Source organism: Limulus polyphemus, unplaced genomic scaffold (assembly GCF_000517525.1).
Source record: "Limulus polyphemus unplaced genomic scaffold, Limulus_polyphemus-2.1.2 Scaffold1490, whole genome shotgun sequence".
NCBI lineage: Eukaryota > Metazoa > Arthropoda > Merostomata > Xiphosura > Limulidae > Limulus > Limulus polyphemus.
In genome coordinates, this window is record NW_013667100.1 from 259,000 (window position 1) to 272,733 (window position 13,734).

At 32.4% G+C, this 13,734-nt stretch overlaps 1 protein-coding gene across 1 annotated transcript in view; it reads left to right on the forward strand.

Moving 5' to 3' along the window:
• Window positions 1-9,313: 9,313 nt before the first annotated feature.
• LOC106463818 (techylectin-5B-like) overlaps window positions 9,314-13,734 on the forward strand; it is a 26,684-nt gene continuing 22,263 nt past the window's right edge. The window contains exons 1-3 of the mRNA XM_013923888.2: window positions 9,314-9,616; window positions 9,710-9,812; window positions 10,390-10,554. Coding sequence (XP_013779342.2) covers window positions 9,398-9,616; window positions 9,710-9,812; window positions 10,390-10,554 — 487 coding nt within the window. The 5' untranslated portion in view covers window positions 9,314-9,397. The remainder of the gene's footprint in view (window positions 9,617-9,709; window positions 9,813-10,389; window positions 10,555-13,734) is intronic.

Genomic DNA, 13,734 nt, shown 5'->3' on the forward strand with positions numbered 1-13,734 from the left:
AATATACCACGAAGAAGTTATATATATATATATATATATATAACTAATACTTGAAGCCAACGGTGTTTGGTGGAACACCATAACTGAGAAAAACAAATATAATTGTATGTCTCACAAATATTTAATTTATTACGAGAATGTTTTTTGTTGTTTTTTTCACCAGTAAAAGTATCATCAAATACAGACTGAAGTCACGGGAAATCTCTATCTGATGGCGAGACTATGGTCGTAATAAATGAAATGTTTGTGAGGCCTACAATTGCCTTTGTTTTCCTCAATTCTGTTATACATCATAAGGAAAATAGAGGCATTAAGAGAGAAATTAACGATTTGTTTTAAATCGTGTTTATTATTGTTGTTATAAAACGAAATAATATGTTTTGACCAGTAAATCTTAAGAAACACTAACTACCAAAGTATTTATAAAAGTATATTCTTCGAGTTCAACGTAGAACGGTTATGAAATGATTTCTGCTGTGGTAATGTATATTGTGTCAGAAACATCACTTAACGCGCATTGTTCAAAGTCTTTGGTATATAATTAACTCTTTTTTTTAGTGTCGATGTATATAGCAAAATATATGCTAATGGGTATTATAATGAAACAGTGCATTCTTTCTTGAAAATGTCAATCATTTGATAGTGTAAATATGTGCAAACATTCAAGTGATCTGTTTAAAACATGCATCGTTCATAAAAAAAAAAAAAGAGACTTGTACATGTCTTATTTTGCTTCACTTTTGTTTTCAAATATTAAAAACTTCCCATATTTATAGGTTTTGGAGAGCTTATGATGTTTACGGGGTTTCTCACTCTGGCCAGAACTGCTTTTACTTTAAACTTGGTTGTTTGTATGTTTTCTTATTTTGTAAAAAAAAAAAAAAAATTAAAATATGTGGGCCTAGAAAAGTAGTCACTTCATAATAACAGTACTAATCCTATGGACGATTATATAGCTAATAACATAGCACAATTGATAGTGTTTCTGATCAAATGCGGGTTAACTGTAATAAAGGTATCAACTTAAAATACTAGCGATGTAGATGTACATAATACAAAAGGAAATACTCAACCAAAGCATTAGTGAAGCATGCAAATATATGAGATGTGAACTCTTAATGAAACGATCAACCAAAAATTTAATGATATACACGTAAAACAGATTAAAGATATCATGAAACCAAGATACCAGCGACCTAGAGGTAAGGCAGGTTAACCCCCTCCCCACCCCCCTCCAAGAAAAATATAAATACAAACGGTAGTATTCCAAATTAACGCCCTTTGCATTAACAAAATTATGTTAGCTGTATTAAAGATGTAGAGGAGATGTTGGCAAAAAGTGATGTACCAAAAATAATACTTAGATGTAAAATCAGTTGTCACTTTTGTGGATCTCACCTAGTATAGTGATGCATGTGTATCGCAAAATATAAATATTGTATGAAATTTAGTCATGTAGATTGAATGCAAATTAATGGAAAAATATTTGTTTCAGCACTAAATGATCACCCATCAACAATAAATGAATGTAATTGTAAGTTGTTTTTTTTATCCAGCAAATAGTAACAGAAATGTTAATGGCCAATATTGTTCTCAATTTTTTTTCGTTTAATTATCAACTCTAAAATTCTAGGGTACAAGACCTCGCATTTAAATACATTCATATTATGTCTTTTTTTTGTTATATTTTAAAGAATTGTATATTGAAAGCGCTGGACTTGTATGCTTTGCTTTTATTTCTTTTTTTGATTCCGAGTCCTGGTGGTTATAACACGAACAAATCTGAAAATTAGGTTTCTAAACATAAAATTTTGTTAACCATTTTTAATCACTTTTTTTTCGTGGAATTTCTCAATTTGTTTTCAGTTTATGTATAAACATCTTCATAAATCTAGTTTTTCAAATTTGTAATTGTTGTTCATTTTTTAAATAAATGTTGATTATGGCCATAAATGTTTATTTTCATTTTTTTCAGCTATCGCCCTCTATGTGTTACTTGTTTCTCTGTAAAACAGCTTAAATGTTGTGCTGCTAAAATATCCGGACTTTATAATAGAAAAAATTCGAAACACTATGTTCAACTTTGTATTATTCACGAATCTGTATTACCTCAAATAATTTTTACATTTACTGATGTTTAATTTTTTAAATCTTAACTAAATGATTATTTTTAGAACATTTCGTGTGTTTCAGCCCATTTCTGAGTTTACGAAGCATATATTCAGATTAAAGGAGGTGAAATCTGACGAACATTCGTTCCAGCAAGTAGTGATGGCCGACTGAAGATAAACGTCTTGTTATTTACTTGTGGAAAACAAAAAGATTTGTGGTTAACCTAATGAAGGTCAAAGAGAACTTGTTATTGATCTAATGAAGGCCTAGTCTGTTTGGAAATCTCCAATATTGTCTGAAGAGATTCTGAAATTACTAGTGAATAGCCATATGTAAAACATAGAACATTTTACAAAATTATAAGCGTTTCCTTAATTTACCGAAAAATGTACGCTTTGGTTAATATATCTTCAAACACAGCTGCTAACAGAGAAGATAAGTGAACCACAGATTGCATAATCATTAAAGGCTATTAGATCAAAGCTTACAATTTGTGATTAAAATATTGTAAACTGCAGATATATTTTTTTATTCCTTTTAATTTATCGATTTCGGATTCAAAATCAGAGATGTGTAAAATAGCAATTCAGATCGATCTTTTGACTTACCTTTTTAGATTCTTATTGGACTCACCATGGCCAGATGGTTAGGGCACTCGACTCGCAATCTGAGGGTCGCGGGTTTGAATCCTCGTCCCACCAAACATGCTCGCCCTTTCAGCCGTGGGGGCGTTATAAAATGACGGTCAGTCCCACTATTCGCTGGTAAAAGAGCAGCCCAAGAATTGGCGATATGTGGTGATGACTAGCTGCCTTCTCTCTAGTCTTTCACTGCTAAATTAGGTACGGTTAACGCAGATAGCCTTCGTGTAGTTTTGCGCGAAAATCAAACCAAACCAAATTTTGACTCACTCAAGTTACTGCTTTTCGGTTAGTACCAGAACTAGTCAGTTGAGCTGGCTGAACGATGAAAAACAAAAGATTCTCTCCAACGCTGTTTATATATACAGTATAATACTTTATAAGTTACTGTTTAAACACCGAAAGTTTTTTTTTGGGGGGGCGTGTTTTTTTTTGGCGCAAAGCAACTGGGCTATCTTCGCAAACACCAAAAGCTTTCAAAGCATTAGAAATGAATAGGCCATAAATTAGTAGTAATTACAGGTGTTAGGCCTATTTATTTTTGATGTTCCTTCAGCTTTCAGTGTTTCAATCGTAAATTTCAAAACGCGCAGTATTGGTTTAGAAAGAAGTAGGATTGAACTTAAATATTTTTCATACTGAAAATACAAACGTCTATAAACATCTAGATTTCAATAAGTTACACATTATCAAAAGGTTGAATTTATACCAAAACTAATTATAAAAAGCTTACACTTTTTTACTTCTTATTTTATATATTTTCTCACTTAAAACCGAAAAAGAAACACCCTATTACGTTGATTTCATATTAAAATGTCAATTAAAGTAATTTATATAAAAATAAATAATACATTTATATGATGAACACAGACATTTGAAAGTTATAATGGCATTTCTTATTTCAACTAATCGTTAAAAATATTCTCTTTCAGTTGTCTCAAAGATCACTATACACAGTGACCAGGTTTGAAATCAGAACTTAAGACAAGCTACAGGAATAATGAAAGACAGTATGGTCGATATGGTGTTCACACTGCATACTTAGGCCTCAGAAAGTAGTCCATCATGACAAGCTCAAAACAATTTTATAACATCTTAAACGGTAATGCACCAAAGACTGTTATTCAGCTACACTGGGTAGGACTGTATTAACATGACTATGGAGTCTATAGTCTTACACTGATTAGACCTCTGACGCAACCAAAAGACATTCGGGAAAAATATGTATTAGTAAAAGAGAAGGAGCATCTGTTTCAATTCTAGACATTTAAGGTATTGGTGAAAGAACTGTCCTCATACCATGAACAAACTGAATAGGAGCTGATAAAATACATATTATCTCAATGTTTGGCAGCATCAGAAGAGCCAACAACAAGATATGGCAGCAGCTAAATCCCCTCATTTAATCTTAATGAACCCACGTTGGATCTAACAACCAACTTGAAAGGGCACAATTTTCTATCTATTCTCCAACCAAAACATATGGTGTTTCATTTGTACATGGTAGTGGCACGTCCAACTTGATATGTGACATCTTGCATACGTAGATGGAAGATGCTATTAGATATAAGAACTCTAAGTACTCTGCTAACTCTTTGCCAGAGAAACCACCATTCACACCTACTATAACACACCATCTTTTGAATAATAGACATTGGCTTCATCTTATAATCACTACCATCTCATAAGAAAGACAATAGTTGTAATAGATTTGGGAAAGAGTATTAATATTTTAGGAATGCACTTAACACAGATGTTATATGACAGCTTTCTCAGTAGAAGGGTGATTTATGTATCTGTAAAAAAGGCTTTCAATGTCAGTCTATTTCTGTCCAAAGTGGTGTACTGCATGCATGCAGTTATAAGGAGAGTCATTTTATATTTTAAATCAAAAATGGTGTTCCACAGAACATTGCAAATACAGATATATGTAATGACAAATGCATTCACGGAGATATTGCGCGAAATCCACTGCTTTCTGTCAAAGATTAATGCTTCCTTTGCTTGAACTATGGCTTCTCCTACTGTAATTATCATATTAATGCTTATGCATGATTGTGAACAAACAGATATAAGAATACCAAGGAAAATTATTTGTAGAGTGTGTACAGAACAGTTAATTGCAACAAATAGAACTACTAGTGTCATCTCAGTCACAACCATGTCCTAAGAAGTACATATGGCTACCAGCAGATATGATGCTACTTGTGTAAAATTGTGGAAAAAAATTCAGTCTGTCTGCAATGAGAATGCCTTACCTATGTAGATGACATCTTTGTTTCTGGTTGTATTTTCAAGTTATTGCTAATACTTTTTAGGTAATATGATGTATTTTACCCAATGATAAAACCTGAACTTCTGACCAATGAAAGGCTATTCCAGTCAGTGCTGACCACCTCTGCTTTCCTGTATGAAATATCAGTTTTTTTAAATTACATTTTAAACTTTATTTATGAAACTGATAGCCTGTATGAAAATACGACCATGAAGGATAACACTGACAAGATCTATGGAGAGCTCATCCACCTACTTATTCATCTCATCCTCTCTAACATTGAGGCAGAGCCTTCAACATACATCCTCATGAGAGAAGATTCAGTCTGACATAAGAAAATTCTGGCTTACTATCAGATGGAAAATATTGGGTAGATGTTTGAGATTGCTCAAGCTAACTCAAGCGGTCCCAAAACTCTATTAGGTTATGGAGTGGCCATTTGAAATATGCATAATGATAAAATGACACTGAGATAAGAATGCAATTTCTTGATTTGAGGAATAGTTGAACTGCTTCTCAACCCTTGAACACATGGATGTTACTGAATGCATAACTTTATTTATTACTTCATGTTGCCCATTTTATGTGTGTTGTTAACTGGCAAAGGTTAATGTCGGATTAGCTGTGTTAGACAAATTTCATAGTATGTTTGATACATTGTTTTTTCTTTTTGTAATATTTAACATGGTTATATTTTAATTAGAGTTACAATATTCTAGCTATTTATTGCGTGATTTATGTAGTTATTTAATTTCTTATTTAATATTTTGTGTTTTTTTAAACATTAGGTATTGGCTGTTGGAACTGTTCTACTACTACTTGACTCTACACCTAAACAGTAACGTGTATCGTAACAATTTGTCTCAAGTGTCAGGCTCTTCTAAAGTTTCCCGATGGAGCCGTTTTATGGGTGTTGATCACAACACGTTTTTAGAGAGGATTGTCAAAAGTTTTGCTTATATACTGTTATATTGATGTTACGTTCTTCAACTAACATTAAATCTACGACAACACTTGAAGCTAACGGCTAGAGTTTTCGTGTAAGTAAAGTATGCTCTATTATTTATTTAGTGTAACTTTCATTAACAATATTTGTTAGAATGTTTAATAAATCTCATTTTATTATCTTAAATTTTTATTGTTATTATATTTGTATTATAAAGATTGTTTTGCATTGTTCGCGTAGTATATGAATATAGGTTAACTTAAATTTCCTAAACTAGCCGAACCTCGTGAAATATTATTGGGTTTACTGCCGATAACATCGATAAAAGCGAATGTGCCCAAGTAATGAAACAATTCATTCTAATGTTTATAAGTAAAAGCGTATGTTTTGTTTATGGAAAGGCTACTAAGGCTATCTACCGTTGTTCGTAATTTTGAACTGCTGACCAGAGGGAAAGCAAATGGACATGAATGTCCACTGCTAACTTTTGCGATACTCTTTTACAACGAAATGTGGAATTGACCGTCACTTTATAACACTGCTGTCGATGAAAGAGCGAGCATGGTCGGTGCTAGATTTCGATTTCGTAACTCGCAGATGATGAGTCCTAAACACCAGACCATGTCAGGCTATATTTAATTTGTCCTAAACACCAGACCATGTCAGGCTATATTTAATTTGTCCTAAACACCAGACCATGTGAGGCTATATTTAATTTGTCCTAAACACCAGACCACGTCAGGCTATATTTAATTTGTCCTAAACACCAGATCATGTCAGGCTATATTTAATTTGTCCTAAACACCAGACCATGTGAGGCTATATTTAATTTGTCCTAAACACCAGACCACGTGAGGCTATATTTAATTTGCTATATTCATTATTAGTTTGATCTTAATTATTTTTTTTTATCTAATTAGGTAATTTCCTGTGATCATAACTTAATATTAAGGAATTGACATGCAAGACTGGAACCATAACATTAGTTCTGACACCATCACTATGAATGGTGATCATTATAACCACACAGACAGTTGATATGTTTAGCTGTCAGTCATCTCTTTAAGCTTTTCTCCAGCAGCTTAGACCTTCTGGTAGTGGGTTGCTAATCCCCATCCCTTGATATAGAAGATGGGCATATGCCTGGGAACCTCTTGATAGAGGACACGATTGACAGCAGTAATAGATGAGAAAGGAGATTGCTGGAACTCTGGATGAGCTAAGTTGAGTTTGAACTGAAGAAAATCTGAGATGATAAAGCAAGCCTCCTTGGAGAACCATAGTTGATAACTGTTCCTCTCCTCTAAGACCCAAATCGGGACTCTACCATAACCTATAAACATGAATAACTTAATTTTATTAAAAGTTACAGCTTTTACAGAAGGGAAGAATATGTTTAAAACAGGTGCGATGTTTCAATCACTGGTGCGATCATTCTCATGTATGATGATTTTGAGTTTAATTTTGACACTGTAAATTGTGAGCTATGTTTTAGTTCATTGTGAATTTTCACTTTATCTAGAATTTAACCATAATTTTACTACTAAGACATGTTTTCATGAGTTTGAGTTCAGTTTTTAACTGTAAATATCTTTCTCTGTTACTATAAGCCCCGATTTTGTATTTTTATCATTTTATTACTTTATTCTTGCTCTAAGATACACAAATAAGTTTGTCACTGTATTAAAACCCCAGAAATAAAATAACATATAATTCAGAATTACAATTTCAGTAAATATATTTATAGTAGAGCAAGGAATGGGGGAATAAATTGAATATATTTCTAAATACGGATAACAAAGCTTTAGTATAGTTATTAACGATGTTCTTTAAATACTATTTAACTGTTAAACAAAAAAAAAAAAAAAGGAAAGAAAAAAGAAGGGGAGGAAGAGAGAAATTGAAACAAATATGGAAGATTAAATTATTTCTGTGTCCATCTCCAGAACGTTACAGACTTCATCCCAAAGTTGCTTCAAACATAAACATTTCAGCTAAGTGCTACGGCACTCGTGGATAATTCTCGTTTTTGTAATCACGTGGTTATGGAACTAAATCTGCCACATCAAGGTTAAGAGTTACGTCATAAACCAGTACTTCAAACAAAATCAGTGTCTTTCGAATTCGTTGTCGTTAGATTTACTTATGCCACTCTTAGGATTTATAACGCTAATCATCGGGTTTCGATACCCGTGGTGGGCAGAGCACAGATAAGCCATTGGATAGTTTTTGTGCTTAACAACAAACAAAATATTTGCTTATTCATACAATAATAAACTATTTTCTCAGATTATCTGTCCAATCGATAAGACTTAATTTTCAATATAATAATGCTGGAATAAGTTTTGTACACAAAAAAAGCAGTTTTTGTTTACTCACAGTGTTTCATGAACCTCTTTCTCAAGCTGTGCACATATCATCAGAACAAATGTTTCCACAACAAGATACAATTATGGCCAAATACAAAACTCGTAATTTCAAATTGCTGAACTCTTCAAAAAAGCCCCCCTCCCTCCAGTGGTGGGCAGAGCGCACAGATGATAGCCCATTGTGCAACTTTGTGCTTAACTTCAAACAAACTCTTCAAAAAAGTTCGGTGAGTAAATCTTGGATGGTAACTAAATGTGTTTTTTTTTTATTATTTGTGTTTCTTGTCTGAAGTGGCCAGGTGGTTAGGGCGCTTGACCCGCAACCTGAGGGTCGCGGGTTCCACCAAAGATGCTCGCCCTTTCAGCCGTGGGGGCGTTATAATGTGATGGTCAATCCCACTATTCGTAAAAGAGTAGCCCAAGAGTTGGTGGTGGGCGGTGATGACTAGCTACCTTCCCTCTAGTCTTACACTGCTAAATTAGGGACGGCTAGCGCAGATAGCCCTCGTGTAGCTTTGCGCGAAATTCAAAACAAACAAACCTGTCTCGATATTAAAAGAAACGCCTGAAGGGAAAAGACAAACTAATCATCTGACTTGTCGAGAAAAAGTAGAAATTACAACTGTTGTTATACATTATTTTAGGGAAAGTATTTATAACTACTTATTCAAGAATGTTGTTTAAAAAGGGTCTTTGTGAATTGTATGAGACGTTCTATGGTTAACAAGTAGCGTTTTGTTCTGTGTAGAATAACGTTTTGGCTTCCTTTCATGCTAAGAACTGAATAAAGCGTGATTGTAAAAGAAACAGTGATCTTTTGATAAAAAATACAAAACACATTGTTAAGAACTATAGATTTCATAAAGGAAACAGTCTTAATTACTTTTTACATGCTCATTTTTCAAACTTAAGTGTATGCGTTATTTATGTGAAACTACCGAGTTTTGAAATATGTCAATACAATAAAGTTTATTATATATGTACTGTTTGCATAGTTAATGTTTGAAGATATAAATATAACTTACTTGGTGGTAGAAGTTTCACATAAAGAACAATGTTGTTTCCTATTCCAGTTGCTTTATTATCGAATCTCCTCCTTGTCAAAGCAAGCTTCTCCATAGATGATATTAAGAAAAACTGCAGACCCAACGACTGCTATGATATCCGACGTCAGGGGTTCTTCCAGAGTGGGGTGTACATAATCTGGCCTCGGTTCTTTAACCAACCTGTTCAAGTATTCTGTGATATGGTGACCGAAGGAGGAGGATGGACGGTCAGAAAGCTACTCTTGATGAAATTAAGAGTTTTTAAAAATAAATTTTAATTTAAAGTGGTCCATTTCATACAACTTCTTTTCATATTTCAGGTGATCCAGAGAAGAGATGATATAGAACCGAGACAAGATTTCAACCTACCCTGGACAAGCTATAAATATGGTTTTGGGAACGTAACGGGAGAATTCTGGATAGGTATTAAAATTAGCTGTTTTGTGGTATATACAAAAATCTTTCTTTCTGTTTATAAAGTACAATATTTACTGTATAATGTGCTAATAATGCTAAGAAATTAAAGTGCAGTGTATGTGAACACACTTTGAAATACGATCTGTAGGTTTTAAAAGAAAACATATTTGTTCACTTCTATATTACACCTTACAAAAGCTAGTTGTTGAAAAATCACGAGGTTAAATCTAAAAACCTAAGCTTCAAATATGATTTATGATTGAAAGTTTATAAATGTGGGTATACGAGCAAAAACTGCATTGAACTATATTCGGGGGTAAATAAACTTAATTTAAATTTCAAATTATCTAGCGTTTCATGAACATTCGCCTTTCCTCACACCGTGGACATTTAAATAACAAAATCATTTTAAAGTTTATTTTATTGCATTTACTCGTAAAGGAAATATATCTAATTTACAATTTATCAACATTTTATAAATTTTCTCTTTGTTTAAGAGCGTGGAGTTTGCTTGTACTTTATATGAGTTATATTTTTACGATAAGAAACTCCGCGTATATATAATGTTTGCTTCTTTTAACAGGAAATGATATTCTATTTGCGCTAACAAATAAAGAAGACACGGTGCTGCGGGTAGACCTTGAAACATTCGACAGAGAAAAGGCTTATGCTGAGTATGGAGGATTTCTTGTCCGTGGCGAGAGAGATTTTTACAAAATGATGGTTGGTGCTTATCATGGAAATGCAGGTAAAGACGAAACACGCAAGAGTTAAACAAAATATGTTATCATAAGTTACAGTTCTATGACTAAAAACAGTAAAAAATAATGAAACTGTCTTTACCTCTCGTCTAGATAATGCTGTAAATGATAGAAGTGTATAATATTTGTCTATGATGATATATTTTCCAAGATATTTAATAATACCATGGTAACTATTAAGCTTAAGCTATCCAAAATGGCTTAACTGATGTTTTAAAATCAATAATTTAATAATCTGGGAAGGTTTTTTTTTGGATAACTCCCTCCAATAAGGGTCCTTTTAGCTTATCTGCCGATAAGGAATTAGTATGGCAAAAGAAGAAAGTTTTAACAGCAAGGAAAATTCTGGATGAGGGAAGTATCCAAGTCTTTTTAGACGTTTATAAGATGATAGTAACTTACGTTTTATTGATCCACAGTGCTATCGTAATCTATGTGAATATTATGTCTATATTTTAATGCATCTCATTAACGTGAATTATGTGAATAGCACAATAAAATTGTCTATTTTTATATTTTATATTTATACTGGTTGTATGTAATCAACATATATCGTTATATATATGTTCACATATATGTTGTATTATATCATATGATAAGATTTTCAATACAGGTAGTGGATATAATCTCGCGGTTTTTTTTTTATGACATAATATTATATGTAAATCTTACAATAAACACATATAATGTGTATTTCCATTAAACACATTTTTAGAATCATATTGATCATTTGAATATTTTGACAATATGTCTTATGGATGTCACCATTCAGTTTAAGAACAAGTACTAGCTACGAAGCCCACGATTAGAAATAAAATTCGACGCGAAAACGGAAAAACTGGTAATAACGTTCCAACTGGTGCATCTGATAACTTTTTATTTTAAACTCCAGATTCCTATAAACACTAATAATATAAACAACTACCCACACTTAATATTTGCTTCTGTACATTAAGACCATAGCAAATATTGGCTCTAACGTTGTTAGCAATATTTGTCATGTACAGTCAAGCTATAGAGATGCTGCTTCTTCTTAAGCTGAGTATTCACACATTTTGGTAGCTATATGAGCGAAAGTAAAGGATAATACTTTATAATATGCCAACCATACTACATCTACTTATACAGTGCCGACGAGGACATTCGCACAATACCAGGGCTCATCAGGCCAGCTGAGATACGATATAGTAGTGATCTAAGCGATATATATATATTGTTAAATTTCATTTTAGTTTGTGAATCAGACTACGCACGTGAATTGTAATAATTAACAACTTTATTTAAATAATCTACAAATTAGATTTATAGGAAAGAATTAACAACACAATATTATTTATTTTATTTTAACACACTTAATTATATATTCATTAATTTTTTATATGGCTTAGAAAGTGTTCCCGTTTAGTTCTTCACGAACCGTATATAAAAATGCCTTTTTTCTTAGTTTAAGCTTCCATTACTTTTCTCACTTTAATTGGTTTTATTTTTTCTAATTTCAGTTATTTAAATTCGATTTCATTCCTGTTTTCGTTTTCACTTTATTTAACACCTTATGCATACTTCACGTTTATGTTCAGCGTCAAATAATGTGTCATTTTGACTTTATGTCTCCTTACTAGTTGGGTTGGGCTTGGCTTATTGTTCGGTCAGGCAAAAGTAGCCCAAGATTTGGTGGTGGGTGCTATTGAATAGCTGCCTTCCCTCTAGTCTATCAGTTCAAAATAAAGGACGGCCATGCGCAGAGAACTCTTATTATATGTAGCTTTGCGTAGAAATGATAAAACACTCACCTTATACGCCACTCTTGCAGCTGAACCTTTAGAATCGAATTTATCTATGAACCAGAATATCACACACATGAAAGGTTTTCATTGGTTCATCCTGAATTGCATTCTGTTTAGGTACAGTTCGAATAGTTGTAATGGATATTTTGTGATACCAGTTGGTATTGTTTTTAGTCAAATCTTTCTTTCATGTATGTCAAATTGATACATTTACTTCGTATCTACTAAATATATATAAAAATACAATGTCTCTCAGAATGTGATACCATAACACAATGTATTACAAAAATACAACGTGAATATAAACGTTTTAGTAATGAGAAAAGTAGTTTGTTAGGTTTTATAGGGCTGGATTCTTTACAGTAGGTGTCCGTAACTTGTTGGCGAAAAATTTCAACAATAAACAGCACACATTCCATTTGTTTTAAAATAATATATTCAAAACCAGTCAAACGTATGTACAAAAATTCGTTACACTATTGGTTATCACAGTTGTATCCAGGGTTTTAAATAATTATCTCCTTTTTGTCAAAGCCCACACAGATGGGTTGCATGGTTTTGTTATTTTATAAAAAGTATCTGATATGGTTTATATAGTAATAAAAAAACGTAGTTTAACAAGTTAGAAGACCTCTTTTTTGAACGTTTTGAAATAATAAAATCTTTCTAATTTTTTAAAAACTTAGTCATTTTGAATAATATTTATTTTATTTAATATTTAGGATAATTTATTATAAAATGTATTCGATTACAATGAGATTGCATTAAAATCACGTTTTTATAGATATTTAGTATTTTCGATTTAAACGTCATTTAATTATAAATTAATTCTATTATTATTAAGTAAACTATCTATGCTCATATTATTTTCTTTTCTCACTTTTTGAAATATTTTCGAACAGTTCTGATTGCAATTTATTAATGTCCCTGTATTATTTTTTCGTTATGCCTTCGTTTGTTATTATAATTCATCTTCCACGTTTTCTCTCACCCAAAATGGCCGTTTTGCTTGAAACATCGTGGCGATAAGTATACATTTTGGGAAAGAGAGGCATGTTACACAGCATTATTCAAACTTTCCTGAAGTTGCATTAAGAAACTCTAGAAAACTAAATATTTATTAGAAAAGTTATTTTGGTGTACAAAACTTGAAGATAGCTTTTATATGCGGAAACATCTGTTATTAAAACACATAAACCTGTCCTTTGCCGCCAAAAAGAATTATTATACTATCTACATATCCTTCAGTAGGCCTGTGACATTTCCTGATTGGCTTAAAGACATACCAATCAGTGATTGCCTTACCGGCCTAGGTTGATCTGACTCATTTTATAAGCTGTGCTATTTCCTATAGATCATTTTCCAGACAGTCCTGCTATGATT